This window comes from Tenrec ecaudatus, chromosome 11 (assembly GCF_050624435.1).
Source record: "Tenrec ecaudatus isolate mTenEca1 chromosome 11, mTenEca1.hap1, whole genome shotgun sequence".
NCBI classification, from domain to species: domain Eukaryota; kingdom Metazoa; phylum Chordata; class Mammalia; order Afrosoricida; family Tenrecidae; genus Tenrec; species Tenrec ecaudatus.
The window spans coordinates 46,274,077-46,299,158 of record NC_134540.1 but is presented as its reverse complement, the minus strand read 5'-3'; the positions used below and the strand labels follow the sequence as shown (position 1 = coordinate 46,299,158).

Below are 25,082 nucleotides of genomic sequence, written 5' to 3'. Positions count from 1 at the left end.
TAGTTGTTAAAGCCTACAGAGAACTAGTTTCTGTCTGAGGCAGCCAGTTGGCGTGATCAAACAGAGGGAGATTCTCAGCCTTTCCCCCTGCCTGCCTCTGCTGCAGAGGCCGGGAAAGCACGGCGGGGTGGGGGTGGGGGTCCCTCAGCCTCCTCTGCAGTTTGCAGTAAGCACAGCTGGCCAGTGAGACAGCACCAGACTGCTGGTGTAGCTTCTAGGAAAGCATCTGCTTCCCGTTCCCTGTCCTCCACAGTAGGTGTGGTGTCTGGAGCCAACTTGTGACCAGGAAGTGATAGGCATGGGATAACAAGTCACCTGCTCCAGGAGGCACTGTGGCAAGCGAGGAGCGTTGAAGGGGTCGGCGAGTATCAGTTGGTGGCAGAAGCCCTTACCTACAGCCTTCTGATGATTGTGAAAATGAGCCATTTGTTGGCCACTGTTGTTTCGATATCGGTTACTTGCCACCCTGTGCACTCCTGATGAGTTGCCTGTTCATAGCATGCCATCCTTTTTAAGGATACATTATCTTGGCTGATTCTCTCAACCACTTTCACAGAACATGCAAAGCAGATGTTTCTAAACAAGCAACCAGACGCATAAAGACCAAATGACTTGGCCAAGACCACAGAATGGGTGGCCGAGCTGGGAGCACAGTGTGATTCCCCCCATCTCCCAGGTTCCAGTCCAGGGCTTTACTTCAAACCCCCCCCCCCCCCCCCCGCCTCACTGATACTGCAGCTTCAAGAAACCCAGGCTTAAAGTACCACATGGCCTCAGCTTCCTCATCTGCAAAATGGGCCCTGATCCACAGGGTTGTGATCGGGCTAATGAGAACTGGCATCGGAAGATTTGCCTTAACGTTGGCCCATAATGAGCACTGGGATGTGATGGGTAGGGGTAATGAGTCGCCGGATGTGCTGGGAAGCCAGAGCTTGCCTCCACAGGCAGCCTCTTGGTTCCTGAGGCTGGGCTGTAACTTCCGGAAGACCTGGACTCCATTCCGAGGCCTCACTTCTTTTAAGTAGCTGGATGATCAGGCAAATGCCTTAAACCTTAGAACCTTCCTTCATCTGGAAACTGGGAGCATCCGTGGTTAGCCTGACAGTTGTTGACGGTTAGGTGAGGCGAGCAAGCACACAGCCTGACACACAGCCAGGACTCCCCTCCCTCCTGTCTAGGTCTAGCTGCCATTCAAAGTGTGTCCCATGCCCTGGCGGCTGAAGGAACTCAGGCGAAGGCATTCAGCACCCTAATCCTTTCAGGGTGGCTGTCCATTCCCTTCACTCAGGTGGCCTCGGGTCTAGAACAGCAGTTCTCAACCTGTGGGTCGCGACCCCCTTGGGGGGGTCAAACGACCCTTTCACGGGTTGCCTAAGGCCATTTCACAATATATAATTACATACTGTTTGGTGATTAATCGCTATGCTTTAGTTATGTTCCATCTGTAACAATGAAAATACATCCTGCATATCAGATATTTACATTACCGTTCATGACACTAGCAGTATTACAGTTAAGAAGTAACAATGAAAATCATTTTATGGTTGGGAGGTCACCACAATCTGAGGAAGGTTGAGAGCCACTGGTCTAAAGCAGGCGTGTTTGGCGCCTCAGAGCCTCCGGTCAAGGTTTGTCGGGGAAGTGAAGGACTCGGTGTCAGGCTAGCCCTCAGAAGATGACTCGGGAGCAGAGCTGGAGCCCCTCGTCTTTGACAGGAAAAGGAGGCGAGGCCAGTGAGTGGAGGCAGGAAGGGACAGGGAAGCAAGAACTTGGAGAGTGCCTGTAGAGTTTCAAGTGGCGAGAGCAGGGATGGCACAAGCCCATCCCTTGTCCCCAGCAGCCCCCCCAGGTGAGGCAGCTGCTGCTGTTCTCGGACTGAGTCTGCAAGGGCCTCAGATTCCTTCTCAGCCCAAACTCCTGGCAGTCACTGCGGGTGCCCTATAGACGGGGGGCCACCGGCCTCCCCTGGGCTAGAGCAGCCATCCTTGTCCAGGCTGAGGGACATGGTCAGAGGTGTGGCCTGGAGGAATGAAAGAGCCACCGCAGAAGCAGGAACTCTGAATGCTGCTCTCACTGCTGTATTGTCTGTGTCCCCGCCGCACGCTCTCGGTTAATAACGGTCTCAGCTGTGCTGGGAGAAAGGCCCCCTTTCCCACAACTTGAACCAGAAACATTAAGTAGGCCTTTAGGGACCTTGTGTGGTGACTGGTGGAAATGGAAAGGAGGAACTCGGGGGACAATGCGACACCCACGAGGTTCACCTGCCTTTCACCGCCTGCAAATAGCTCCAAGGCATGCGCTAACTGAGTCCTGGGCCCCTGGGACCCCTTTATTTTCACTGAACTTGGACGCTGGCCCTCCAGTCCTAAACTTGAGACGCTCAGCCTGTACCCACATCAGCTCTTGGCTGTCCCATAATTCTAGGTTTGAACATAATAAAGATCCAGGCCTATGACAACTTCTTGGTCCCTTGGTCCTGTGCCTCAGGAATAAAAGAGAAGGGAAATTGGAAGGTGCAAACATCGGAGATTAAGGGGCAGAGCTGAGAGCAGGGAGGGCCTCGTAAATAAAGAGCCCAGGGAATGTCCTGGCGTGCTGCCTGCTGGCTCTGCCTCCTGTTAGCTCTGCCGCTTGTTCTCTCCTGCACAATCGTCATGGGCTGTCACCTCTGGCATGCTCATTAGTGTGTCCTCATTTCTCATCCTCAAAAACATAACCGGACTTGGGAGTGGGGCCCCGGGTTGGGGGTGGCTCAGAGGAACCCCAGTAGCCTTGTTGCTGGTTGTGGCCTGGTTGGCCTCTGGCTCCTGACAACCCCATGCACAACCAACAGAACGAAGTGCTGCCCGGTCCGGCACCATCCTCGTGGTCATCTGGGGCTCAGACCATGGAGACCCCTAAGGTTGTCATTGGAAGTAGAACTAGACTGCCAGGACCTCAAACCTGCTCTGCATCACGACAACACCTGGGCCTGTACAGTGCATCAGATGGACAGGGATGGAACCTGGGTCTCCCACAGAACCTCCAGCTCACCCCTGGGAGCACCGAGATCGTTTTAGACGTTACCTTGGGGGTAGGTGGGCTTCAGCCAGAAGATGGGAAGATCACCGCAGAGCTCCAGCACGGTGGCTCTCAAAAAGCTGCGGTCCTTCACAGGCCGGTCGACAGCCACCCAGACCAGAGACTTGTCTTCAAATTTAACCGGCATGACCTTGCCTTCCTGTGAGACAGTCGAAAGGAAGCACCCTGAACAATGTGGGTCTCCGCCGCCGCCGCCGCCATGTGAAGGGTCCGCTGAAAGATGATTCTGCCTTATAAAATCTGAAGGAGAAATCTGGGGCGGCAGGGGTGCGCGCCCACACTCTGGGAAGTCCTAAGGGCGTCTCTGCGGCTCTTCACGGGGTTCAGTGGCCTTGGCGTGGCCCTGCCTTCAGACAGCTGTGACTGTGGATGCCGAGTGTCCCACGTGGAAGTGAAAATTACCTGCTACCGACTTGGAGAGTTAGGCTAACCTGACGCGTTTGAGCAAAGATGTTGTAGAGGATAAGCAGGGGCACACACCTTGGCATGTCCTCAGAGAGCGGGGGACCTTCATTTGAAGTGGAGATCCTTGGGGGCCTTTGTTCCGTGGCTTCCTCACAACAACGGGGAAGCACAGAGCGGTTCTCATTTCAACATCTAGTTTAACACCAACCGTGCCCACCTTCCCCAGCCCGAAGGCAGGACGACATCCCCGACAGGCTCTCCCACCGTGAGCCCTGAGACTGCTTGGCGACCCCAGGAGACGGGTTCATTTTGCCAGGTGGTCCCTTTCCTGTGTTTAGGCACTCACAATCAGGTGGCGAAATGGAAACGTTTTCTCTTTATATTTAGCTAAACGCTGCCCTTCGTTTGTGCTCGCCCCTCCGGCGCACGGCTGCATTAAAACAACGAAAAGTTATCGGTGGAAGCCGATGCTTAGATAATCCACTTATTTACCTTAAATGAAATGGCTCCAGCCAGGAAATGACTGCGCTTTGGGGATAGTAGCTTTTTAAAGGTGCATAAAACTGATGAAACATTTATGAGAGTGAGTGGTGCATAAATCTACCCCAATATAATCTAAGAGTGTGGGGAAGAGTGGAATGCTTGGTAGAATGCATATATGTAGATATACGCATACACACATATACGCATATATATCTGTGCATGCAGCTGACAAGCTAGGAATGGGAAATAAATCTTGCAGTACACACTTGCAATTGCCAGCCTGTCCCCTCCCCCACATCCTGTCCCTTGCAACCCAATCTCGGTTTTGTTGAGGCAGCAGTGTGCCCGGGCTCAGAGAAGACGCTTGCTTTCTCAGACTCTAGGGGCACCTGCACGACAGCTTCTTGCCAGCTGCGTCCAGGCTGACAGGTGTTGGGAGCTGAGGAAGCTTCGGCTTTTCCTGACTTAAGGAAGTTGTAGTTGGCGCTGCTCAGCCTCTCCCTGATGTCCTTACCGAACGCCTGGTGTATGCTTGGAGCTGGAAGGAAAGGCCGAGCAAACCAGAGATGCTGGCCACAGAGTCGACGCCAGCAGCTGCCGCCGCCTCCGCAGCATCACGGAGAAGAGCCTGCCCTTATTTGTTCAGCGCACTCCGCCGGGTTGGCTGTTGCTCTCAGTCAAACACGCTTCTAAGTCACACAAACCTCCTGTCTGAATGTGGTCGGGTCCCTTCGAGCATCCACTGTGCACAACATAAACACCTGAACCTCAAGAAAAGCAATCCACCTACCAAGGCGTAGATAGTTTTAAATATGAGACTATGTACCAGCGTGTTAATTTGAAATGGTAAAGAAGATAACGAAATGTTTAAAAATCAAAAGACTTAAAATCCTGGTTGGCTCATATAAGGATAGATAATAAATACTTCTATTAAATATATTTTAAGTATTAGTGTTCATTATCTGTAAATTACACAATGGCCAGTGATTTTTGTCTCTATTCTTAGATGTGGTTGCTAAATTTTCTACAATGACAATGTATTGTTTTTAAAAAGTCAGGAATGACAAACAATACCAAATTACAGAAAATCAGTTGACAAACCTATGGTTAGATCTGCGTCTGCTCTGGTCTGGAAGCAGGCCCTGCTGGGAGGAGAGAGAAAACGAGTCCTGGGCCACTTTGGGGGAGAATGTCCCTAAGGGGTGCCTACCACGAACGGAGTGCCATGCTGCACTAAGAGAAGGCCAAGGGCCAGGATAAAGGTGTCCCTGGTTCCGGTGGGTAAAGTGCTCATCTGCTAACCAGAAGGTCATTGGTTTGGACCCACCAGCCTCTCCATGGAAGAAAGGTGAGGCAGTAGGTTTTCATCAAGATGCGTAACCTTGGGAACCTGTGGGCCTAGAGTGCTGCTGCCAGTCGGGATAGACGGCCGCGGGACATTGGAAGCTCACCCTGCGAATCCAGTGTGCCGTCCTGAGGGGGAGAGCGCCTGAGGAACAGGGTCCCCAGCAAGGCCATGATCAGAGCAGACTCACGTGGACAAGCAGATCTGGAAACCATTTGGTGATCTGACCCCCCCCCCCCAGTCATTCCGGGGAAAAGGGCCTGGCGATCTACTCCCTGAAAGCCCCCTGGGGCAGCTCCATTCTGCCACAGGGAGGCAACGGGAGGCCCAGTGGCCTTGATGGCATCTGACAGCAACCCCAGGATTAAAACAGCCTACATTCCTTTGACAGAGGAGATGGCGGTTCTGGTGCGAGCACCGCGGGGGGGCGGGGGGGGCGTGTGTCCACACCGGGGGGGGGGGGGGCGTGTGTCCACACGGCGTCTCCCAGAGCTCCTGGCAGTCCTTGGCAGGTCGGTACTCACCAGTTCGGAGGAGATGCTCTGCTTGGTCATGGTGTCCACCTGCGGAATGCGCGCCTTCACCTGCGCTTTGATGTAGCACTTCTCCCCGCCAGCAAAACGGATTCCCGTGATGCCCTACGGAGCAAATGGGTACCCATCCTGTTATCCAGCCTTCTCTTCACCTTCACCCGGACCCAGGTGTGACTTATGAACACGCAGAAGTGCTCCCTGCCCTCATGAAATGCACATTTCAACATTATTTGCCAGTAACAAAGACTACTGTAGATAGGATATACAGTCAAGGTAGTGGTAAGTGCTGGGAGGGCAGGGGTGTTCGGTGGTAAAATTCTTGTCGTCCGTGTGCCCGGGGTTGACTCCTAGTCAGTGGCAGCTCATGCTTCGCCAGTGGAAGCTTGGGTGTGGCTATGACGCTGAACCGTTTTCAGCGGAGGGTCCCGAAAAATCAATCTAGGAAAACCATAGAGATCACTAACAGAATCTCAATCAAAATGGAGAAAATCCAGAACAGAACCTCAAATTCCCAAAGGGGTCCAGAATTTCTGGAGCCATTGAGGCTTGAACCCTCAAAACAATTGCTCTGCGATCATTGTTAGATCTCAGCTAGAACCCAAGCATAGTTTTCTATTAATCAGTGGGCTTCCCCAAGCATTGTACCCTTCATTCATCTGAGTGAAACAAACTGACAACTCCACGCAAAAGGCTCATTGGGAAGCTTAGTGGGGAGTGAATTCAAGTCACTGGTGGTGGAACAGTTTGAAAATATAACCAATGTCACCGAGTTATGGCTGAAGAAATGATTAAGATGGTGATGATATTTCCACACACACAAAGCAAAAGAGCCTCATGGATCACAGTGGCTTGCTGCGTTGCGTATGGGGTTGCCGTGGCCGGGGCTGGCTCAGTGACAGCACAACAACAACGTGTGCTGTTGAAGGAAATGGAAGCCGAGGAGGTTAGGAAAGATAGATGCTTTAGCTCTGGTGCCCAGGGAAGACCAGGCAGGAGAAGGGCATTTGAGCAGACCTGAGAGTCCATATGATGAAATGCCTCCTTTAAACTTGACTTTAAAAGTGGTTAATCACCCATTACTGTGAGAATATACATAGCGAACACATACACGCAGGCACGTTTCCTTCACTGCAGTCTGACACTGACTCACTCCGGAGTCGCGCAGCCAGTCTCTCTTCTTTGTGAGTGCGTCTCCCTCCTTGGCACCCCCTCACTGCTCCCTGGCAGCTTCCCAACCAGTCTTTCACACGCTGTGTCCTTTGAGCCCATGTCAGTCGCTCCCTCTTGAAAGATGGGCACAACGTCTCTGCATGGGTGAAGCTGCACTGCGGTTTCGTGTCGAGAAGACTTCAGGGATTATTTTTTGGCTTAAGGTTTAAAGAGATTGTCTCAGGGCAGCCGTCTTGCAGGGCCAACCATCTACATGGTTGGGGTGTATATGAACAGAGAGCGAGCTTGCTGGGTCATGTTGTCTTCTCATTGAATAGAATGTGTCGCCCTCAGCTATCCCTTGGCTTTGTCTCCGGTGAGACAGAGTTGTCCCTTCCAACCTCAAGGAAGATAAGAACTGCTAGCCTTCAAAGCCACGAGGGCATCCGGAGTAAAAGCTGGTTCTGCCCCGCGAGTGTTTACTGCCCCCTGCAGGTGAGTGCCAGGATTCATGTGTGACCAAAAGAGTATCCGAGGTCTACACATTCTATCCATGATAATGACGACACTGATAAGACCCAGCAAGCTCTCTGTTCATACCTTCCCCAAAGACATAAGGAGCAACGCAGAACCAGACACGCGCACCAGTGTTATCGCACACGCCTGATGCTAGCAAGAAGACCGAGACCCCCTCGCGCCCCCCTGGAGCAAAGGACCAGCCTGTGCGGCAGACACGCAGTGGGTCGTCAGAACAAGGGTGGACTGTCACAGCACGAGGTGTGGATGAAGCTGGGAGATACTGTGCCCAGTGAGGTGGGTCGATGACATTGACACATACTGTATTCTGAGACCACTGTTATCAAAGGGGAAAAGTCAAGAAAAAATATTTTCATAGCAAAAGAAATAGACTTCGATGGTTAGAGGGAAAGAATGGGGAGGGATGGGGAAGCAACATTAAAATTTTACAAAAAAAACTTTCTTAACCATAATGAGGACACCAGTAGAGTGGCGAACGTTGGCAGTGTTCAGAGGGCTGTTGGGAAGATGCAGAGCGGCTGGTCCCGGCGTCAGAGCTGGGGATGGGGGTGGGGGGGCCTGACTCAGGGCTCAGCAGGATGAAGCCCAGTGTAAGGGACACTGAGGATATGGGTTACTCTGTAGGTTACTCTGTAGGTGATCGCAGGTGGAACCAGGCTGGGCAGCCGAGAAAGAAGAACTCATTTTCCTTCAAGCTCCCTGTGTCCGAAGTGACCACGTGCACCTAGAGCCCGCCCGTCACTTCTCCCTCTCAACACCAGTAGGAGTGATACCCCGACCTCCCTCCTGTGGACCTGAAACCCCAAGACTCACCTCAGAAGTGCTCTTCCCCCTTCCCTGCGACCTCACCTGTTGCGATGTTAAGACCCCAGATGCCTGGGCTCTTCTCCATTTAATTGGCCTGGTGTGAGGGGGCTGGAGGTGGGGGCCCTAAGCACCGGCGCTCTGGTGGCATAGTGGTGGCCTGTTGGAGTGCTAACTGCAAGGTCTGCAGTTCGAAACCACCAGCTGCCTATCAAGAGAAAGGGCTGTCTATTCCCATACAGAGTACAGTCTTGGAAACTGACCAGGGTGGCTCTAACCTGTCCTGTAGGGTCACTATGAGTTGGCATCAACTCGATGGTAGTGACTTTTTTTGAGGGCCCAGGTATTGGTAATCTGTAAAGCTCCCCAGGTGTTTATAATGTACAGCCTGGGTGGAGACCTCCAGGGTAGGGAGAACTTACTGGGACTTACTGAGCTTTCAAATGACACAACTAACCTTTGGAGCCCGTGGCTGATCTTCCGCCCAGTGCCTGCCCCATGCTGTTGAAGCAGGCATTGGCAAACTGACCTTGCACCTCTGACCACCTGGCCACCAACAGACATTGAACTCATGGTGACCCCAGTGTGTCAAAGGAGCGCTGTGCTCCAGAGGGTCTTCAGTGGCCACTTTTCTGAAAGAAGATCACCAGGCCTTTCTTCCAAGGCACTTCAAGATGGACTCCCACCTGCAGCCCTTCGGCTAGCACCTGGGTATCTTATCCATTGTAGCACTCCTGAATCTCCTGGAGGGCTTGTCACATAAAACACAACTCTGAGACACTCCAGCATTTGCATTATGCAACAGTTCCCAGGTCCAGCTGGCTGCGGACTAGACCTGGAGGGCCGCTGCTCCAAACTGGGCTATCCCAGACGCACCACTGTACTTTACTGCAATGTGAGGAGGGGACTCAGGAAGGCAGACCCAGGGGACTGCTTCTCTCTGATCCACATTCCCCTAAACTTCAAACCTTCACTGTCTGACCATGAGATGGGGGCGGGGGGGGGGGGGGGGAGAGGCATCTAACCACCACCACCACCACGATTCTGATGAGGGATTCACAGCCCCAAACTCGAATCTAATCTTGAGTCTGTTCTGAGAGTCGACACAGCAGAGAAGAGAAGGAAGCCTGTGGGGACAGAACCTGCGGGAAGGCATTCACAGCCAGTCATCACCATGGCTAGCTTCACGTTCACATCAAACAGCAGATAGAATAAGAGGCTGAACAGAAGCAATGAAAATCACCAGAGAGCCAAGCAAACCACCATTTTCAGAATCAAACAAGGCCTCAGAAGCTGGTGATAATGAAGACATTTGCTAACAAAGGCAACAAGCGAAGATCCCAACGATCCCATGTTCTTTGATCAAAAGCACCACTGCGTCTCCTGGAGTCCCTGGGCAGGACGCATGGTTAGCGCACTGTTTCTAACCGAAGGGGTGGACGCTTTGAGTCCACCAGGAGGAGCCCAAAAGGAAGCCTATGTAGCACAGCTCCCAAGGATCCCAGGTGGTGCACGGCCAAGCACTAGGCGACTAAGAGCAAAGACAGCAGTCTGAAACGACAAATGGCTCCCGCGAAGAGTCAGACTCTGAAGCCCACTGAGGCAGTTCTACCCTGTCCTACAGGTCACTGAGTCAGACGCGACTTGATGGCAGCGAGTTTTTGTTTTTAAACACAACTCTATCGGACACATTGGTATTTCCTCTTATTTCTGTGGCTTAAACCTGAGTTCCATGGTGGGCATGGGGTCCAGCCTCAAAGCGCCATTTTGGAAATCTTTGGGGGAGAATTTATTGTCACACACACTGCAGGCACTTGGCCTTTATTGGGCAAGACCAAGAATGCTCCCCCCCCGCCTGGGGTCATCCCAAAGAACCAAGGGTCCTGAGTTCCGCATAAAACCTTATCCTGATCGGCTTAGAACTGGACACGGTTTTACATATAAACAGGTGATGATCTGTTGGCATGGCTTTAATGTGTCAAATGACCAGATGCACTGCAATCAAGTCGATGCTGACTCAGAGAGATCTCAGAGAATTCCTGAAGCTACAAATCTTTTTTTATTAAGTTTAGTTTTTTGTTTTAAACATTTTATTGGGGGCTCTTACAGCTCTTCTCACAGTCCACACATCCATCCATTGTTTCAAGCACCTTTGTACATATGTTGCCATCATCATTTTAAAAGCATTTTCTTTCTACTTGAGCTCTTTATATTACCTCTTTCTCCCCTCCCTTCTGAACCCTTGATAATTGATAAATTTTGTTTTTCATGTCTTAACATTGACCACTGCCTCCCTTCACCCACTTTTCTATTGTCTGTCCCCCTGGGAGGGGGTTGGTTATATGTTGATCATTGTGATCAGGCCCCCTTCCTTCCCCACCCCCACCTTCCCCTTACCTTCCTGGTATCACTACTCTCATTATTGGTCCTGAGGGGTTTATCTGTTCTGGAGTCCCTGCGTTTCTAGATCTTATCTGTACCAGTGTACATGCTCTGGTCTAGCCAGATTTGTAAGGTAGACTTGGGATCATGACAGTGGTGGGGAGGAGGGGGAGCATTAAAGAACTAGAGGAAAGTTATATATTTCATCTGTGCTATACTTCACTCTTCTTGTGACCCTGCTGTATAGGGTGTGTCCAATTGTCCACAGATGAGTGGGTCTCCACTCTCCACCCCCCCCCCTCATTCACATCGATATGATTTTTTGTTCTGGATCTTTGATGCCTGATACCTGATCCCATCGACACCTCATGATCACACAGGCTGGTGTGTTTCTTCCATGTGGACTTTGTTGCTTCTCAGCTAGATGGCCGCTTGTTTATCTTTAAGCCTTTCAGACCCCAGACACTGTCTCTTTTGACAGCCAGGCTCCATCGAAGCTTCAAATGTTTATGGGGCAGATAGCTGATCTTTCTCCCCTGGAGGAGCCGCTGGGTTTGAACTACTACCTTGAGGCTAGCAGTCCAGTGCCTACCTGGCAGTAATCCTTGTGTAATATGACATTCTAAAATTTTGTCTGGATTCTCTGATCCTGGAAAAGAGCCGTGATAAATGAATCCCCACTGTCTCTTGTGTGCAAAACACCTCACTCTGCTGCCATTGAGCAGAAGCCAATTCCTAGTGACCCTACAGGACCCAGTAGAACCGCCCCTGTGCATCTCTGAGCCAGTATCTGCTCATGGGAGCAGAAAGCCTCTTCCTCCTCCTGGACATCAGGACAGGAAAACCAGTTTCTGTAAATAGCCACCTGCCCCTAGGGCTGAGATCAGATCGTGGTGCCCCTGGTTTGCCTGTGGCAAGACTAGACACCACCCGTCCATCGCCCCATTCTTTTCCTGTCAGGGATTGAGTGAATTGCCGTTCCTACTGAACAATCCAGAAACAACGAGCTTGTTCACCAGGCTGTGGTTAAGCTTCTCATTCCCATCAATCTCAAGCCTTGCCCTCCCTCCTGAGCCCGCACACTCCCGAGAAGGGGTTGCCCTCCGCGGTAAGCCCAGGGGACCTTCTCATCCTGCGGTGGCTGCTCCGCACCGGGTTGGTCTGGCCTCCTTTCCTTTTCACGTCATGAAAGAAAAAGCCCTCACAGGACTGCTGCTCTCAGACCAGGGAGCCTCTCTATTCCAACAGACCCCTCCCCCAGTGCAACGGTCTCCCCAGCCTCCAGGGAATGGGCTTTCTTTGTGACAAAGAAGCTCCCAACCTCAAGTCCAGATTTGTTTTCTTATTTGAAAAATGACTTTCTTAGGAATGCAATTACTGTGAAAATGGAGAGAAAATGGTACTTGGTTCTGTCGGAAATTTTACCAAGAGCAGGTCACTGTTGAGGAAAATGACGTGGTATTTAATTTGCCAACGCACACTGGGACAGTGGCACCTGAGGCTGCAGCCTGGAGGGACTCCACTACGACGCAGCTGTCTGACTTTTCGGTGCCCTCCGGTCCATCACACTGAGCGCGGCGTCGCGATGTGCACTCTTCTGTACGGCTTTCATGTTGTTCCTCCTTGGTGGGATAGCTTGGGGATTATATTGATTTTTGAAATTAATGACTTACCTATCCACTCAGTAGGTTTTGCTGTCCTTTTTCCCCCTCCAATTTTAAAATGAGAATTGTCAAACATTTAAAAAGGTTAAGAGAATTGTACATAGAGCACCAGTTTATACCCCACCCCCACCCCAATGAAAAAAACTTTTTTCGTGTGTGGTGAGTTTGTACAAGGATAATTCAAGAAGTATTGTTACAAAACCATGGGCACATTTAGTGACCAAACTACTGTTTCTCCACACAGCCGCCTTCTATGACCTACACACTTCTGAAAGGGCATTTCCTTCTCTCTAACTCTTCCGGGAAGAATTCTGCCCTCTTCCATTTCCACCGCGATGAACTGGCTTCTCGGGCATCCTCGGGGGCCTCCAACCATGTTCCTGGGGAAGGTTCTTTGACTTTCAGGACCTAAAGAAGCCTGCAGGCGGAAGAGCAGAGCCGCAGGGTGGGTGAGGCAAGGTTGCTGCCTTCGCCGAGTGAGCAAGTACACGGTCCTGATGGAGACATTTCCTCCACACAGCTCCTCCGCCCTTTTTCTCAACAGTGAGGTCATCTGATTGAAATTTCATGCTAAAAGCCCTCCTGACCATCCTGGGTCCTGCGAGAACAAGAGGACACCCCCTGGGGAGTCCCCCACTAGTCTCTCTATCTGTCAGAATGGGCTTGTCCGCCTTGAAGTGAATTCGCCCAGCAGACCCCTCCTACACACCCTGTTTGGAATGGACTTTTTTGGTAAGGCGGCTCCGTGACTATTGCACCAGGGTAGTACTGGGAGAACGGACCTGCAGGCATCTCCCAATTGCAGAGACATGTTTAAGGCATTTCGGGTGAACTGCATCCTGAGGAGCGCCGCTCTTTGACCCTCTGGCGCATACCAAGGGTTGCCATTTTCGTATCTTTATGTGCCCAATTCAGTGACACTCATCACGGTTCTCCCTTTGTGCAGCCGTCAATAGTATCCACGGTCAACACTTTCCATCGATTCTTTTCATTCCAAATCCGGGTTTTTATGAAGGAATGAAGGTCCAGAAGGAGTGCCTGGGCCACGTGCTAGTTAACAGCTGAGCAGAAACAGAGGTTGGAATCTCCCCAGAGGAGCCCTAGTATAGGCCTGGCCATGGACTTCTGGAAAAGCAGCCATTGGAAGCCAGTGGAGCCTGCTTCTCCTCTGACCCAGGAGTCAAACCCTGCCCCATGGCCCCTGATAATTGGTGCGGCTGAGAGGGTTGGCTTCATCGAACAGCACGGATGCCTCTGAACTTGGCGTCCTCTTGAATGTAACATATACACCAGGAACTGACCCAGGGTTTCAATTTCTCAAAGGGCAGCGCATTTGGGCCTGGGCCTCACTATTCCCCCTCAAGAAGTTCCTTTTTCCTCTGGACTCTGTTAAGATCTTGGGGAGGTCTTGGGTCAATGGAAGAGGCTATTGGTTTGCAATCCAGAGCATTTCATAATTTGAGCCTCCCTCCCCCATCTCTTCTTCCCCATGCTTCTGGATGGTGTCCCCCAAAAAAGATGAAGTCTTAACCCCCCCCCCCAGTGTCCGTGAACATGGCCTTGTTTGAAAACAAGTTTCTTGAAGGTGCTCTCAGTTGACACATTGGAGTAATTCCATCTGAGTGGTGAGTGTTGTTTATGAAAGAAGCGAAGGGACAGACAGGGAAGGGTGGCTGTGTAAAGATGCATCTACAAGCCAAGGAATGGTTGGGAGAGACAAGAAAGACTTCAGAGAGATGGAGACCAATGGTATCTGCCACTGAGAGCACTGTTTCATTGTTGGCAAATGCCACTGTGGGGATTCCGACGCAGAGAGGGGCCAGTGCGGCCTCAGAGGGGGTTCTTGGTTGTAATCTTTATGAGAACAGATCACAGGTGTCGATCCTGTAAAGCCACCAGATGAGTATGAGCCACCACCAACCTTTTGGCTGGCACCTGAGTGTTGCTCCACCAGCCGTAGGAAACAAGCATGCATGTAGTGGTCTACCAAGAACTCCCCACCAGGCCTGTGCACTTGCGCTCATTGTTCTCCGTTGGGCCTACCATGTCCTGCCTCCATGTCCCTGCCAGTTGAAATCCTCAATGTTCTTCAAGAGCTGATTCAACTGTCGCCACCTCTGAAACGTCACTGTCAACCCTCTAAGAGGAAGTGAGTGCCTCCCTCTGTACCCTCTGGGCTAGTCTGCTTAGCCCCTATTGAAGCAGGCTTCGCAGGCCACCCTGAGCCCAGCCCCATGTGATCATCCCTGGCCTTCCCGGTGCTTGAGGTCAGGGCACCAGCGTCAGTCTTGTTTGCATCCTCCGTGCTTAGCAACGCCCCTGCACACAGTAGGCTCCCACAAATGCCTCTTGAATTCGGTGATTTTAAAACGGGAGCAAGTCATAGCACAAGTACCATAGTGACGGAGTCATGCGTTTTCAAAGGCCCAGACTTGCTTAAACCCATAACAGGTTCTATCCATCAAAAAAAATGTTCTACTCTCCAGTTCTGACTTAGAGAAATGTGGAAGCTATCAAAGAGAATCGATCAGTTTATAAAATATTTGTGGCCCTGCTGACCTCTGAGAACAAAGCACAATCAATACCATTATTAGAAAGAACCAAAGGATTATAAAACAGAAATATAGGCCTGGGATTAAAATATTTGAACTGTATATTCCTGGTACATGAACCTCTTAGATGATTTTTTTAATCTTTATTACTCCCTTTCCATATCTTGATTCTGCGGCATGTCAGAAGTATTCCATTTTGTCCTGTATTGAATGAGGTCTGTGGAGGTGAATCACCTTTTATGAGTTTATATTGAACAGTACAAAGGTAAAACGGATTATGTGCTCTCCTGGATTTTGCAGTAAAAGCCTTTAAGAGGGCTGGAGCAATTGTCCTGTGCACTGACCAGGGCCCTCACAGAGCCCTGGCTGGAGTGCGTGCGTGCAGCAGGGCGTCTTCATCAGCTAAGGGACACGGACTGAGAAATTCAGGCTCTAATGCTAGTACCTATCAGCTAGTATTCACGGGAACGTTGTCTTCGTACCAAGAGGAGAAGTCCTTCCATTCAAATGCCAGGCATCCCTAGTTTTCTCCATCAGCTAGAGCAGCGGGTCTCAACCTGTGGGTCACAGCCCCTTTGAGGGTCGAATGACCCTTTCACAGGGGTTGCCTGATTCATAACAGTAGCAAAGTTACAGTGATGAAGTAGCAACGAAAATAATGTTATGGTTTGGGGGTCACCACAACATGAGGACCTGTATTAAAGGGTCCCGGCATGAGGAAGGTGGAGAACTACTGAGCTAGAGGGAGATGGGTCAATCAACTCCTGAGGCAAGATAGGATTTTCAGGCACCTCATATAAAGTCCCCCCTCCTTCATCTACAGAGTTAACACAGGGACAGATGATTATGCCTCTTCCTGATCTTAGAACACAAGAGAAAATAAGATACTTCTGTGGCCTAACAAGGAGTTCCTTGGAAGAGCAAATGGTTAGCACACTTGGCTGCTAACTGGTTAAAGCAGCGCTTCTCAACCTGTGGGTCTCGACCCCTTTGGGTGTCGACCGACCCTTTCACAGGGGTCGCCCAATTCATAACAGTAGCAAAACTACAGTGATGAAGTAGCAACGAAAATAATGTTATGTTTCAGGGGTCACTACAATGTGAGGAATCATGAAAGGGCTGCAGCCTGAGGAAGGTGGAGAATCACCGGGTTGGACGGTCAAGCCCAGCCATGGGCTCTGTGGCAGACGGGCCTGCAGATCTGAAAGAGCAGCCCTGGGGACTGTGCTGGAGCCCGGTTCCACCCCGATTCCCAGGGGTTGCCCTGTTGGAGCCCATGCATGCTGATTGTCCAATCCGCCTGTGGGCTGGTGTCAGCACGTGACGGTGCACGCCCATGGGCCTCTGCTACTGAAGTGAAAGTCTCAAAAGGGCTGTAAATGGAATTTGGGGGTTTTGAGAAAGAAAAACAAAAGCAATCCAATCATCTGTGCCCCTTCCACAGTCGACTCAAATGGTTTCGCTCTCACAGGCAGAAAGCATATGGTCTCAAAACATTAGGGCATTTCTCTGAGCTGCACGAGAGAGGAAATCACAAGAATCCAGCAAAGGATGCCAATGCACCCACCTGTGGTTGGCATGATTCGGTCGGTAGATGTCCCCGCTCCCCAAGTCCTCCACGAGGACCTCGCAAGCGGCAGCCCAGCCCCGGGGCGGGTGCGCCCTGTATTCGCAGCACCTGCGGCCCTGGCGGCCTAGTGCTTACACGTTGGCCTGAGATTCGCAAAGCCCTTTGGGGAATCCCACAGGAGTAGTTCTACCCTGTCCTATAGGGTCGCTAGGGGTCCACACAGTGTGACTTTGTGTGTGTGTGTTTGTGTGTTTTGTTATTCGCAACATTAGGAAAAAGCAGAGTTGCACTCATTCTGCCAAGGGGTTGCTCCTTTTCTTTTGGAACTGTAAAGGGAAAGCGGCCGCGCTAGACATGAATCGGCTGCAGGAAGCCCATTCCCAGCTTGTAGCTCCAGGAGAAAGCTGCTCCTCTCTGACGTAGAGAAGTCCCCCAGGCTTGCCTGGTTAAACTCTCCAAATGCATGAAATAGACTTACGTTCTGGAAGTCATTAACTTCAATTGCTTCTTCAGCGCCACTTCCCATTTTAAAGGTCTCCAAGTTGTTCTCAGCATCTATTTCCATTGACCCGTCTTGTAATTTCCCATTGATGCTCATGCTGTAATGGACGTTGTAAATCTGGAAGGGAACGGAAGCGTTAGTTAGTGGCGCTTTCCTTTGCGAGCAGTGCTGGCCTCATCTCTAAGGTCTGCAGCATGGGAGGCAGGGGCCATATTTTCCAGAGAGACACTGAAGCGTCCTTAGTAGTTACACATTCATACACCATGACTTCATCCACACACTAGTCATTTTATAGTGATTAATAAGAAGACCTTAAAAGTAGAACCTTTGGTGCTCCCTGAAACAATCTAGCGTAGCTTAGTGATTCACAAGCCTGGTTGCACCTTAGAAGTTTCTGGGTAGAATTTTTAGCGATGTCTGGATTTCCGTATCCTGGACTCATCAAATCATAAGCTCTAGGCTGGGAATGGAGTCCCGGAGTCATGTAAACAGTTAAGTGTAGCTACGAACCAAAAGGTTAGTGGTTTGAATCCCCCTAGGAGTACGTCAGAAAAGACCTGACAATCTACCTCCCAAAGGCCAAAGCTGCTGAAAACCCAATGGAGTGCAGCTCTTCCCTGGCATCCACGTGGGCTTACCATGAGTTGGAATAAACTGGATGGCCCTTGCTATTTAATTTCATTTTGTGAGAGGCTGGTGGTGACGAAGGAGCCCTGGTGGCGTAAAGGGTTTCACATCAGCCTGCTCACCACAAGGCCAGCAGTTCTAACTCACCAGCTCCTCAGAGGGTGGAAGATGAGGCTTTCTGCTCCTATAGAGTTGAACTCTCAGAAACCCACAGGGATCCCTCTGCTGTCCTATGGGGCCACTGTGAGGCAGAATCTCCTTGATGGTGGTGGGTGTGGTTTGGGCCTGCTGATGGGAGGCCTTGGGCAGTGGTCTTCCTTTTCTAGGGCTTAATTGGGCTCAGCAGCGGGGGAGCCGCCACGTTGCTAGATAAAGCGCCTTTGTTGGAGGAGGATTTGTCCTTGTGGCGAGCGGCCTGCAGGAAGGAGGCAGCCGGCACGGATAGGCCTCCTGGCGCTGTTCAGGTCCACAGACCACAGCCCTGCCCGGCCTCGCGCCATCTTCACAATGTGTGTGAGCCCGCTGCTGCAGCCACGGTGCCAATCTAGCTCCGCAAGGCCTTCCTTTCTTTGCTGCTCCTCCACTTTAAGGAGCGTGACCACCTGCTCCGGGGACTGTCTCTCCTGAAGCCATGTCCAAAGAACAAGCCCGATAGCAGCACTTGTAGAGAGCAAGGTCACCTGCACATCTGTTTCAGCTCAATGGAGGAGAGTCTCATTTTAATGACAGGACGGGGACATTGCCAGAATGAACTGTGTGGCAGGGGCTCAGCCCCGTGGAAGGGGCACGGGAGACCGCTCACTGGCACTGCTCCAGGCAGTTGCCTGCAGAAGACAGTGAAGATGTCCGATCTCACAGGGCCCCATGTTTATTGGGGTCCCCAGAGCTTTTAGGTGCCCCTCGGTGCCCTGGAGGTGAAGGTAAGAAAGAGCAGGAGGGCCCGGGAGGTTGCCTTCTCATTGCCCCTCACAGTGCTTGATGTGCCGGATTTCCGAGTTAGTTTGTGTTGGGAAACAATGATTTGGACCCCTTTAAATTTTCTCTTTATTCTGAGTTGATCATTAAATCAGATGATACTCAGGGATTCTCCAAGATTAGATATTCTTTTAGGATAAAAAACAAAACAGATTTGCATGATGCTCCTGAAAAGGGCAGAAGGCTAGAGGACAGGATGCTTCCCAAGTATATCTTTCTGCGTATGTGTGTGGGGGGTGGGGTATCTTTTCTTTCTTCCCCACCCCGAGCTTTGTGGCATGCAGATCTGTCAGCGGGGAGCCACAAGAGTGGGTGAGAGACAGTGGCCCCCTAAGGACAGGTCAGTAGATCGGGGCTGTAAATAGCCCAGATTCAATTCCCTCCTGGTTTTCCTCTCTTGTCCTGAAGAATGCCAGCTGCCTTCAAACAGTGGGGAAAGTGTCTGGAGTTACCAAGTCCCAATTTGTAGAAAGAGGGGCCTTGGTGGTCAGGAGTTCAAACCACTAGTCCCTCTGAGGGAGAAAAATTGAGCATCAATAAATGGCAGTAAGTTGTATTTATTTATTTATTTTGATCATGCAGGTAAAAATGTGTTTTACTCCTTTTAAAACCAATTAAATATTTTTACGCTGCCCTATAGGATTGCTCTGAGTTCGAATTGACCCGAAGGCAGTGAGCTTATTAGAAAACCTTTTTATAGATGATATATGGAAATGGTCATATCTTTTCTCCTCTTCCCTATATAACTTTCAATTCCATTTCCCATGAACTCTTTGAAGCCCCATGTCAGATCCTATTTCTGCTATTTTGGGCATCTTTTTATTGGCATCCTATAATCCTAGATGGGGCAAAGAGTTAACCCAAAGGTTGAAGTTTTGAGTCTGCCCAGAGGCACGGGTGGCGGGGGGTGGGAAGGCCCTGAACATGTACCTCCAAATAACCAGCCATTGCAGTCCCTATGGGTCACAGTTCTGCTCTGACATGCACGGAGGGCCAGGAGTCAGCCGGCTCACTGAGACCTCCAGGCCGGGCTAGAACTGGCCGTGTGAGTGTCTGAGATGCGAACTCGTTGCGGAAGTAAAAAGCGCCCTTTCTCCTCAGGAATCACTGGTGGTTTGTAACTGCAGATCTTGTGATCCACGGCCAATCAGGTAATAACTATGCCACTAGGGCTCCAAGGAGCCGGGCAGTAGCTGGTTTTCCCTCTCAGCCATCTCTCACTCCTCCACTCCCCTCCTCTCCTCGGAGAACTCCCAAGTCCTGCAACTCCTGGCCCCCCAAGCTGGGCTGGCCACCAGAGCCCCTTCTAGAAGGTCTGAAATGGTGGAGCTGGAGCAGAGCAGAGCAGAGCAGACCAATCTGTCTCCCACCTCAGGTGGTCCTTATGAAGAAGCTTGGAAACCCCATTTCCTTGGGCTGAGCCAGTGTTCTCCACGATTCTATAGGTAAGGCTGAGAAGAGAAGCAGGTTTGGTGCGGTGTCCCGGCTGGCTGAGCAGCCAGTACTCCCATGGCTGGCCATCCCTGCACCTCCTAAGCCTCTTATCTGTGAAGCATCTTACACAAGCATTCATCAGTAAGGTAGTGATATATCGAAGAAATGAATGCTTTCTGAATTCTTCCCATGTTTTTAGGACCAGAAGCTGTAACTCCAGAAAACGGGGCTGTAATTCTAAAGACACTTCCTCCACCCTCACCCCTCGCCACCTCCTTCCCCAGCGAACCACTACCAGGTGCCAGCAAACCGACTGACTCGTGGCAACTCCACGTGTGTTGGAGTAGAACTGTGCTCCAAAGGGTTTTTAGCGGCTGATTTTTTTTTTTTAGAAGGAGATAGCCAGGCTTTTCTTATGAGGCATCTCTGGGTGTATTGGAACCTCCAACCTCACTGTTAAGACATGAGTGTGTTGCCTATTTGTACCATCCAGGAGCTACCTCCCTCCCCCTGCACCCCCCAAGGCAAAGGATCCCTCGCTAGAGATTGCATGCTCTGTAAGGCACCATTAGCCCATCTTAGACATCAGTGCCCCATCTGCAGGGGGCAGCAGTGAGAGGTTTGCGCCCCTCTGAAGCAATGGGTGGCCCATCTGCAGTGACTGCTGAAGCACTGGCTTCCAGAGCTCAGGAGGAGGCTGGCCTCGTGGAGTGGCAATCACATTATCTACCGTTGGCACCTGAGGCTATTTCTAGCCAAGCGCAATGAAGTTGCTATTTGCCAAAATGCTGCTCAGTGTGGTGCCTTTTCCAACCTCGGGTATTTGCTAATGCGTGTTTAATAAAGCCCGGTTCTCTATGATTAATTACAGTGTTTGGAAAGACAGGTCTAGTAAGTCCCGTCGGAGAAGAAACGCTGCAGGCAACAACCCCCCTCCCCTCGGCCCACAGGGCAAGGATTGTCTGCTCTTTCATCTCGATGGGACTCCCCATATTTCAATGCCTTGTTCCATCCACAGTAATATGGATGAGAAGCGGCCTCATCTTGGAGCCCAGTCAATTTCGCCCGATTATTAGCATACCGATGCTTCATTGTCTTCCAAGTGAACCTGTGGGGGAATGGCCCATCTGAGGGGGAAAGCAGGTGAATCACTGCTGGTTCTCTTCCAGGAGCCAGTCTAGGTAGCAGAGGCGCAGAAAAAGAATTTCCCCCCACCCCCGGCGTGGATAACCCCTTTGGTTGGGGAATAGCTTCCTGTTTGACGGAGATGTACCTCTTTTGATTAGGTTTTATTTGCGTGATTTAGATTTGGATTCAGGAAAAGCAGGCTATGCATAGATGGTGCCAAATCTACTCTCGGTGGTGCTTTGTGCTGTTTCCCAGACTTGGATATTGTGGATCCACCTCAGAGATTTGTGGGTGGGGCCAGGTGGGGGGAAATGACCATAGTTTTCTTCCTGCTTCTGCGAGTTTCGAAAAGAGCAGTAACTCTGATTGTCGGCAATAAAATGTGATTCTCCATTCCTCGGCATCCTTGGACTCTAATTCTGCTCCTTTGAACCAAGTCACCAACCAGCTTGCAGTCGCGTACAATAAGGTAACCCGAGTGAAGGGTCAGCCTCGCCTTCTAAAAGCCTGTCAGCTCCTTCTGTGTGTCTTGAGTAATGAAATGCCAAATGACATTCATTTTGATATATTTGTGATCAAAATCCTTAGCTCCTCCCAAAAGGCACAGCTATTTTTGTCCCTCAAATGGCCTATCCCGCCGGCTTTATCATCAAAAGATAGCATTTACGTTCCAATACCACCAGAGTTCCCAAAGGATGGCAATCTCAACGCCACTGTTAACAGAGATGCAGATCGTGTTCAGATCGGCGGGTTTCAGATATGAGCATCTGGCCCAGCTTCTATATTTAAAACACAAATACATTAAGGCATTTTTCAAATATACACAAACTACTGAGCAATCCCCATCTTACAAATCAATGCTTGCAAATTTGATAGAGTCTCTCAACCAGACTCAGCTAAGTGGCATGCTTATCTACATTAGGCATTTGAGTTAAAAATACAAATTATGCAGTGACTGCGAAAGATGTGATGTGTAAAATGGTTGAATTGCTTTCGGCACCATTTTCTCTATGCACTGGAATTCACTCAGGCTTTGCGTTTCGTGGTGGGAGGGGTGAGGGAAGCAGCAGAGAACAGATCCTATGAGGATAGTGATTAAGAAACAGCCCTTTGTGTGCACTCGGGAGATGGAATTATTTTCCACTCGTAGAAAGAAGCTTATACCCAGCCTGGCACATGGTCATCAGGAGACAATGTCCCCCATTACCTAGGTGAACAAAATGCCAAGTCTTTAGAGAACACACTGGAATCTGGCCCAGTGAAGTCGGACACCGCTTCCCTCCTCCCTGAGAGCCCCCGGGGCTTTACCGATCGTTACATGCAGAGAAAGGGCAGCAGTTAGCGAAACACTGACCACTGAATCGCATGCGATCAGGCCAGACGTGTTTTAAAGGCCATTTTCCACCTTTAAGGATGGTGGACTTAAAAAAAAAAAAACCGCAGCAGAAAAGAAGGGAGCTTTGATGGAGTGGTCACAGGACATTAAAACATGAGACAAAATCTCCTGGAAAGAGATTCCTCTTGAATTGCTGCGTCTTAATATTCTGCAAGGAGCCCTGGCGGTTGTGTGGTGGGAAATTCCCAGACACTCCTGGAGAGAAAGTCAAGGCTCAGGACCCCAGCGAAGAGTCATGGTCTGGAATTGATGATGGTGACGGTTGCACCACCCTTACGAATGTGACTGAACCATTTAATTGTATGATAGGTGAGTTATAGGTCAGTGAGGTTATGAAAAACAAACTACTTTAAATAAAAGACTTAACAGTTCTACTCTGTCCTATAGAGTCGCTATGAGTCGGAATCGACGGGAAGGCAGTGAGCTTGTTTATCGGAATTTGATTCTTCTTCCACTAGCTTTGTCCTGGCGGCTAGTGGTTCCGCATGGGGCTAACCACAAGGTCAGCGATTCAGAACCACCAGCAGCTCCGTGGAAGACAGATGAAGCTTTGTACCCAGTAACGAGTTACCTTCTCAGAAACTCCCAGGAGCTTCGAGGGGTGGGGAAGGAGGAGGGTGAGATGTGGGGTCTGCGTCCCAGGTTCCTATGCTTCCGGGCTTTCCTAGGCCGGAAGGGCCTTTGAAAACCGAGATGCACTTCCCGCTATGTGATATTCTGACTAAGGAGCCTGGTGGAGTCGTGGGTTAGGCAGTGAGCCGCCAAGTGCAACCTTACCAGTTCGAATCCCCCCCTTGTGCTAGGAAGGAGCAAGGCGGGGCTGTCTGCTTGTGCAAAGATTTGTGGCCTCACAGGGGCAATTCTCCTCTGTCCTATCGAGTCACTAATGGCAGTGGTGGGTTTGTTTTGATGGAGCCTCCTGGCACTAACGGTGAAGCGCTGAGCTGCTACCCGAAAGGTCCTGGGTGCGGCAGTGGCAACCTGCTTCCAAAGAGATATCAGCCTTGGAAAGGCTAAGAGGCTGACATCCCTCTGTTCCTAAAGGGTTGTGCCTTTGAGTGGGAATGACTCCAGGACAATGGGTTTGGTTGGGGGTTAGACTTTCACACCATCATTTAAAATCCTGCCGGCTTGGGTTCAAAGTTGCTAAGCTCAGAAAGCGGGGGAGAGGGGTGGGGGGCAGCAGGGTGGAGGATGAGGGTTCCCCCGGAGAGGACACGTCGAGGTGCCACGATGGGGGGTGGGGCAGGAGAATCGTCTGGGGAGCGACGGGGCTCAGCCTGGGGGAGATCCTGGGGAGACCGCGGGCACGCACCAGCCTGTGCGCCTCCCGGCCCCGCGCCCCCTCGGGAGGGACTTACGTGGTTGTCACTCCCCTTCCAGAAGTAGAAGGCACCGATGGTCCCACAGAGCAGCAGCACGGCCCCGGAAATGAGGACCACGGCGCCGGCCTGGAGCAGCCGCGCGGGGCCAGCGGGCTTCGCGGTCGCCGGGGCGTACACCTGCGGGCCAGCGGAGAGGCCAGGGTCTAGGGTGGCGTCCACGCCGCCAGCACCGCGCGGAATCAAGGGCACCCCTTTGCTCAGCGCTCCTCCTCCTCCCTCCCAGGTCCCTGGGACTCAGACGTGGCCGTGCGACACCCCCCCCCCCCGTGCTGCACCCCCGGCCAGCCACACGGCGCCCCTCGGGACCGTCCCCCTCTGCATCCGTCTGTGGATCGCGAGCCCCCTCGTCCAACGCCGCCAACACAGGGGAGCCCACAATTTGGCGCACCCCCCACCTTCGCCATCAAGACCTCTTAGCTGGTACCAATTACACACACACACACACCCCCCCCCACCTCAACCCCCCCGCCCCACCGATCCAGACCGGCAAGCAACCTGGCCCTGCTTGGGGACTAAGGGGGGGGGCTGCTGTACTCACCGGGGGGCTGCAAAACTCCACGTCGTCAGGCCCCACCAGGGCGATGGGCACTTTGTCCGAGTTCTGCGCCATGGCTGCGACTGGGAGAGCCAGACCCTGGAGGCTCAGCGCGCGCCCTGGGCTCTGTCCTGCTGCCCCGACGGGGCGGGCATTTCAACGCCTGGTACCCACGCACGCACTCACGCACACACACACACACCGGACACCGTCCCTCCCGGGCCAACCCGAAGGTCCCCACCCCCTCTAGCGCCTCACCTCCCCCCTCCCTCCCCCGGCAGCACGATTAGCTGGGCCTTCGCATTCCAGGCCAGGATTCCTTGCTCGCTCAGGTGTGCTGGGCTCCAAATGCTGTCCTGGCACTCCTGATGGGTGGGGCGGGGCCTGGCTCGCCAGAAAATTCCCTGGGCTCTTTCCTTCATCCAAGGCTCTCAGAATTTCAGAGGGCATTTGCTATTGACACCTGGTCGGAGGCATTTCCTCCAGAGTCTTGGTATGTGTGTTGGGCGGTGGTGTAACAGGCAGGAGAGTAGGGTTTCTCGGAAGGACGGGGCAACCTGACCAAATTTTACCAGGGTCACGCCACCTTCGAAGG

The 25,082-nt window shown here is 51.5% G+C and overlaps 1 protein-coding gene across 2 annotated transcripts in view; it reads right to left on the bottom strand.

Annotated features, from left to right (window-relative positions):
- The window catches only part of CNMD (chondromodulin), a 30,099-nt gene extending 5,537 nt beyond the window's left edge, over positions 1-24,562 (bottom strand). For both annotated transcript variants that reach the window (XM_075563626.1, XM_075563627.1), the window contains exons 1-5: positions 24,491-24,562; positions 23,929-24,069; positions 16,984-17,124; positions 5,839-5,952; positions 3,067-3,220 (exon numbers count right to left, since the gene is read on the bottom strand). In XM_075563626.1, coding sequence (XP_075419741.1) covers positions 3,067-3,220; positions 5,839-5,952; positions 16,984-17,124; positions 23,929-24,069; positions 24,491-24,562 — 622 coding nt within the window. The remainder of the gene's footprint in view (positions 1-3,066; positions 3,221-5,838; positions 5,953-16,983; positions 17,125-23,928; positions 24,070-24,490) is intronic.
- Between the last annotated feature and the right edge of the window lie 520 nt (positions 24,563-25,082).